This window comes from Galendromus occidentalis, unplaced genomic scaffold, assembly GCF_000255335.2.
Source record: "Galendromus occidentalis unplaced genomic scaffold, Mocc_1.1 scf7180000076338, whole genome shotgun sequence".
Lineage (NCBI taxonomy): Eukaryota > Metazoa > Arthropoda > Arachnida > Mesostigmata > Phytoseiidae > Galendromus > Galendromus occidentalis.
Window position 1 is genome coordinate 27,732 of NW_003804327.1, and position 7,076 is coordinate 34,807.

At 49.9% G+C, this 7,076-nt stretch overlaps 1 protein-coding gene across 1 annotated transcript; it reads right to left on the bottom strand.

Annotated features, from left to right (window-relative positions):
- Positions 1 to 5,431: 5,431 nt before the first annotated feature.
- On the bottom strand, positions 5,432 to 6,302 carry LOC114828563 (uncharacterized protein K02A2.6-like; the record flags this gene model as incomplete). Its single annotated transcript, XM_029113143.1, has 2 exons — positions 5,432 to 5,584; positions 5,734 to 6,302. Coding segments are annotated over 2 exons (722 nt in total), but the record flags the coding sequence as incomplete, so codon positions are not given.
- Positions 6,303 to 7,076: the final 774 nt, after the last annotated feature.

Genomic DNA, 7,076 nt, shown 5'->3' on the forward strand with positions numbered 1-7,076 from the left:
TTCGCTATATTCGCTAGCGTTCGTCTCAACTCGTCTTCGCAAGCCGACCCTAAAAGGAGCGATGTGAATATTTCAAGAAAAGATAATCTAGGCTCAAAAGCCCTCATCCCCTAATCCTTGAGAATTCGTACCACCCTGGTGATATAGGTCTGCTAATGATTTTTGAGGCAAATACTCATATAGGTGAATCCTCGGTCGTCTCGGGACTATATCGCTGCGCGCCGGTCGAAGCTCAGTCAATCCACCCATTACTCTAGAATTCTCAGAAATACGCTTGGATACCGATTCGCACTGATCTAGACTTTCAGACCATGGGATCCGGGATCGGATGCTCCCCGAGACTGCGGCGCTGCCAGCTCGAAGCTGCCCGATCTTGAGCTTGAATGGCTGAGCGGTGGGTTTCGGAAGCCCGTCTCCGCACAGTGCAGCCTCACCCGAGGAGGATCATTCATACTCACCTCCGAGGGTTCGCATCGCCGCATAATGTCATAGGATGTGAGTTTTTACGCGAGCCAGCCCCTCAACAGCGGGGAATCTGATTGTGAGATGATGCCGCCGGATGCATTGGGCCAGCGGTGTGAGCCGCAGCGTTTCGCACCGGAGTTCGGCTCCCCGAGCTCTCAGACTCGCACCAGAAGCGAAAGAGCTCGCGACGGCGAGATTTCCAACGTGCGTCGAATCAGAGTGATTCTCGAGCTACTGCTACGGCTCGCGTGAATTTCGCCGATGTGGATCTTGGGGTACAGTCGATCAAGCCTGCCGTGAAATTGCGACTCGCCGGCTGAGGCGCCCTGTCCGAATCTCCAGGATTCATTACCGTCAGAGCGAGAGAATAGATTGAGGGACTAGGGACCGAATGAGACGCTGCAGAGACGACGAACTTCGAGAGGGTTCCCATGGAAGACTCTCCGGCGGCGGTTCCGGTAGCGGCGGCCGCTCGACGATCGTTGATGTCTCAGTGGGGTCAGTTACTTCATCCTGCCGCCATGCCGCAAACATGCCCGCCGAGCAGCCACCGATCGTGTACTCACCGGCAATGAAGACAGTCGCCCCGGAAACACCGATTGCAAGCCACTGTGATGGCCGACAATCCCCGGAAGACGCGCAGTGGCAAGAGCTAGCTCCTATCGCTCGCTCAATGCCAGTCTTTATTTTCACCCCGGGAAGCGTAGCGGTCGACCGTGCATAGTGAAGAATGTGCCGCGGATAGATGCGCCATCTCTAGTTGGCGTTCCTGGTTCCAGAAGCTGCGACATGATCGAGCGAGCCTCCGTTCAGTCTGGATATTCCCTCCACGCTTCTCGCTCCATCGTGTCTTCGATTTCATCGCGAATATTTATTATATTATGGAGCGATTCCATCGTGGTAGCTGCCTGTGAGAGAATATTCAGGGCGTTCGGTCGTTGGGCCCGATGAGACTTCTCGAGAAGCTTGATTGCAAAATGACGAGATGACAATATCACAGAATGCCTGATGCTCCCGTTCTCGACTCCTATTCGCGCAAATGGGACAATGTTCGGGTGGGAATCCCGCCAAGTCTCGGAGCTTCCGCCAATCTCTTCTCCCTATTCTTCGGTCGAAGAAACGGCTTTTGACAAGCTATCCTTCCTTCAAGCCGAGCTTCCCGGGGATTCGACCAAAGATACGGATGTTTCTTCATCTCTGCCTTCCATGAGGTCACCACGGATGTCCCGAGGTGCCTTGAATCGATCGCGCTTGCTCATCGTGCACATTTAGCCTCCTCCTCCACCAAGCTTATTTCGCGCGGTGCTCCCCTTCTGGGTCTATCTCAGTTACTGTCTGTTTCCTGATACCGTTTGACTGCTGTTACAGCGCCGCGAAGTGAGACATTCTCAAGACGTGCAATGTCCCGAAAAGTGTGACCTGCTCTCCCCAAAGCCACGATGGCGGCTCGCTTTTCTGTCGAAAGAGCATTCCGAAACATTTACGTATAGACCAGGACGCGACGCACGCAGTTAGGTTGAGGAATCGCCCCGAAGAAGTGAATTTCGTTTCTCAAACGGATTGAACAACTGCAACTCACCTTCAGATCTTATGTACCCAGCTTTGCGGTGCGGGATTTTCGAGAACGATTATTTTCTTGGCATCTAGTATAGGAATCGAGCTGAAACTTGGGTCCTTATCCAGTCTCGAAGACAGGAAAGGGAGCTCCCGCCGAATTTTGAATGTTTTGCGACGCACCCTTAAGAAATCCGTTTTCACACCAATATGGCCGTTGGCGGCGCCTTACGGTACTTATTTGGAGTTTATGTCGAAGACGAAGTTGATCATGTCAATCGGTTTGTTAGGCTTTATACGTACTTTATACGTGCCGAATGCAGCAGAGAGCACACTCCGTTTACAATTTTCGACTAATATTCGAGCGTTCTCAAACGTTTGATCGGTAGTGTATGTCTTGTAGACCTCCTCCAATCACTGGACTGATGTTTTCGGCATGATCATAACTTTTAATCTATTGATCACTAGGGCTGTGCATTGTGCATACCGCATAATTTCTTGCATACTGCATATTCTACCGATTTCAGAATTTTCATGAATATTTGTATAATTCCGTCATATGAGCTCCCATAAGTGAGTTTCCTATCTTGAATCGAGAGTATATCGACTCTCTATCACCAGCCGGGGCGAAATCTGTCGAAAACCCCCCGAATGCCGTTCTTTCGGAAAATTTTCAACATGGACCTCTGCATACATGGCTGCGGACATTCCACTAGATAAAGTTTCTCATACTGTTTTGAAAACCTTCCTCGAGAAGTATACCGGAACGAAAGTACAGGACCGCTCTACGCTACAGCGATCGTACATGCCAGTGGTGTAAGGCACCGTTATCAGAAAAATCCGTGAATCTATTGGATCGTCAAAGGTCTGGATCTCCATTGACAGAACTTCGGATTAAGCACGCCGTAGCGTTGCCCACGTTGTTGTGGTAGACTAGACAAGGTGAGCTTCGGTCGAAGTTATCTTCTCATGTGCGAGGCTTTGGAGAAAACCAAAGATTTCGCAATTGTTCGTGAAATCTCTGGAACTACTGTGGACAGACGGCGGCGTTCTCCACGAGAATGTACTGGTCTTCGTGACCGACGCAGCTCGGTACATGACGAAAGCTGGAGCCGGTTTTAAAGTGCTATTCCCCCGGTTGATACATGTCACGCGTGTGGCGCACGGCCTGCATAGAGGGTCCGAACAGGTTCGCTCGCTCTTTCCGAAGTTGGTCGATTGATGGCGAGCATGAAGATGGTACTTTCGAAGAGTCCTTCCCGCATTTTCCTCTTCAAAGCAGAAGTTGACCAGCCTCCCACCGAAACCAATCGTGACTCGCTGGGGAACCTGGCTGAGAGCGGTTGAATACTACGCAGAGAATTTCCAGCGTCTGAAGAGCTTCGCTTGTGACAAGCTTCATGAGGAGGATGCAGCTGCTATCGGAGAAGCTCAGCATCTATCCGTTGACGCTTCTGTACAGGCTGGACTTTCTACAATCGCATCGCACTTTTCCGGACGCCATTACAGCCCTCGAAGCGCACGGGCTGCCCGTAGAGGAAGCTACGGGAGTGATCAAAAAAGCTCGAGAGAGTCTCTAGACACTGCCGCGAGTGCCTATACACCGTAAATTCGAGGAACATTCAGCAAGAACACCGGTTTTGCTGATTTGTGTCGTGTTCGCGATCTCCCACGGGGACGGGCAACCGAAGATGCTCCCGACCTACCAGTCGAGATTGTGATATGCCTGAAGTTCGCACCTCTAGTATCATACGGTCTCTCTCGCAGTACAGAGCGATACTGCGAGACAACAGGCACTCATTCCTATTCGAAAATCCAAAGAAATACATCGTGGCGGCTTGTTACAAGGAAGTGTAATGAAAAAATCGTGCATATTTTCATGCATATTTGGCCCGATTTTTCGTGCATACTGCATGCCTATTTTCGATTTTTTGGTGCATATTTTGCACAGCCTTAATGATCACCGCATTTTCCGCATCCCCCAGCCACCCTGGCGATTTTCATGAATTTCTCCCCCCAATCGGTGATGCTCGGAAATGAACATACTTCGTGCCCTCGCATTGGGGGGAAATTACTACTTTCTGCGCTCAGCTCCCATCCTGATCTCGCAATCCCACATGATTCCGGTCGAGTCAGCCGATTCTGGACTTGCTGGGAAGACTTTTTCGCCGAGACGGAAAAGTTCGGAAATTCGTTGAATTCTCGATGTCAGAAATGCGGTGTCTCCACGTGTCCCCCCTCTGATTTTTTTCTTTTGGGGAGTTTCGGACCTCTACTGGCCGCAGGGGAAAAATTGAGGCGCGAAACCCAGCGGTTCTCGAATACTGTCCAGCCAAAGTTGGGATCTGATCTCGTAGATCGGGACCATTCTCATGTAGTTTTTCGAATCCAAATCAGCACCAGCAGTTGGAAAACATTGTCGCTCTCCACTTAACTCTGGGAACGAGTCAACGCCGCGCCAAGACGCGACGCCTACGTCTCGGAACGGAAAAAACGTCAATCGCCTCCGACATATGGACGTGCTGATTTGGATTCGAAAGGCTACATGAGAATGGTCCCGATCCACGAGATCGGATCCTAACTTTGGCTGGACAGTATTCGAGAACCGCTGGGTTTCGCGCCTCAATTTTTTTCCCGCGGCCAGTATAGGTCCGAAACTCCCCAAAAGAAAAAAATCAGAGGCGGGACACGTGGGGACACCGCATTTCTGACATCGAGAATTCAACGAATTTCCGAACTTTTTCGTCTCGGCGAAAAAGTCTTCCCAGCAAGTCCAGAATCGGCTGACCCGACCGGAATCATGTGGGATTGCGAGATCAGGATGGGAACTGAAGGCAGAGAATAATTTCCCCCCAATGCGAGGGCACGAAGTATGTTCACTTCCGAGAATCACCGATTGGGGGGAGAAATTCATGAAAACTGTCGTGATAATAAAAAAACCAATTTTATTCTCGCAGGTGCCAGGGTGGCTGCGGGATGCAGAAAAGGCGGTAATCATGGTTCCCCCTCGACTTTCAGAGTCTTAAGAACATTTTCAAACCCATAACCGATCGAAATTCCGGGATCGATTTCCATGGACTTTTGTCCACCTAAAATTCGATTTGGCCCCACTGTGCGGCGTCTCAACACTCGTTTCTCACCAACCATACGGTGCATCGTGCCGCGTTGATCTTGGTATAGCTTGTTCTATCCCCAGCAAATATCTTGCATAATACATTTGTTATCTTTCGGGTTCATTGAAGACCATCGATTTAGGAGCCTGAGCCCGCCACCAAGACTGTTCACGTTTATTATTGTAGGTGGCGCTTTGACTTCCGCGGGAACGCGGTATATTTGAATGTGTAAAAACTTCCCCCTTCTTAGAAATGCTTGAACCCGGGACTATTTCCTATTATGAATGATTTCTAATTATTTATATGTCTTCGAGGGGGTAAAGCCTTTGTACTCCGTTGAGATCGTTGAGGTGGCTCAGGGACTGGAACTTCCGTATCACAACCAATTTCTCCAGAGTCAATTTGTGTTGGGCTAAGATTACGATCACCTTGGTTTCTTTCAAGGCTTTCGTCTATTTCGAAGAACTCGTCTTCGGATTCGCCTTCGGTGTCCGAAGCACAAATGAAGGGCATGAGCGTGAACGTCTGCGAATCTCGAATCTTTGCTGCGCCGACGGGTCTTTTCGAAATGTCGTTCCCAAGTACCATTTGGAACTTTCACTTCACAGATGCGGGAGCCGCAATTTCTCGCTATTCTTCCGGGGAACCACTTCGGTCCTGACGTCTGGTAGTTTCGAGCCATCACCGTTTCTCCTACCATGAATTTCGGAGAGTCAGTGAACGTGTGCTCTGAGGGTTGTTCTTTCAGCAAATCTAGTTTCGATCTTAGCTCTCGACCGAGCATGCGACAAGCTGGACTCTCTCCTGCGGCGCTTGACATCATGTATTGCCGGAAAAGGAACAGCGATAAACTAGTGTTGAGGTCCTTCCCTTCCGAAGAGAGTTTCTCCAAAGCCGTTTTTAAGGTGTTTACGTAACGTTCCACCTGCCCGTTAGATGCCGGATGATACGGTGGCGATGTCATGTGTCTGATGCCATTAGTCACGCAGAAATGATCGAATTGAGCTGAGGCAAAGGTGGGATCATTATCGGTAACGTCGATTTTCGGAATGCCGAAGCGTGCCATTGTCTCCTGGAGATGCGTCAATGTAGTAGCTGAGGTTTTGTTCGTGGTGATAAAAGCCTCTAGCCATTTGCTATAGGAGTCGACGAGAAGCAAGATATACTTTCCTTCAATCGGGCCGGCATAGTCGAGATGTAGTCTTTCGAATGGACTGCTTGGTGGGTGCCAACCATGGATGATCTCCCGAGGCGGAGTTCACGCATGTGTTAAACAGGCCGTGCACGACAAGGTGATGTCCGAGATATCTTTATCGATCCCTTTCCACCTGTCACGGTTCGACCCCTCGAAAACTACTATGAATGAGTACACTGAAGTTCGGTTCACAGATGGGCTTCAGAGAGGGTGTGACACGGAGGGTTTGAATGAACAAAATCCCTTCCCGAGTTTTCCGGTCGTCGGGAACGACCGGACCGGGTTGCAACTTGCAATGTTGTTATCGTTCTTCCTTCTCTCCTGGACTCTGTTCCGCATAACCCTCTTTGTGGCGCGCATTTATTCTCCATCGGAATCATGTAATACCGTGTTTCCCCGAATATAAGCCAGGGCTTATATTCGCCAACTCCCCGGAAAAAAGCGGGAGGGCCTACTTTCGGGGTAGGGTTTATTTCAAATTTCAACCTATGAAACGAATCGGAATAACAACGAAAATTCGAAGTCGACAAATTACCACGATGATCGTCAATCGTATACGACAATCTCATCCTCTTCCGTCACGTCTTGTTCACAATCTAAATCTAATACCGGGAGAACCCTCTCAAGCTTCTGACTTTCGATCGCAGAGCGAACCCTTGGGCCGAGGCGCTCGTGTTTCCCGATGTAACTGTCCTCGAAGGCATGACTTTTATCGAGATAGCCTGCGCGGAGAGCATTCGCGACACACT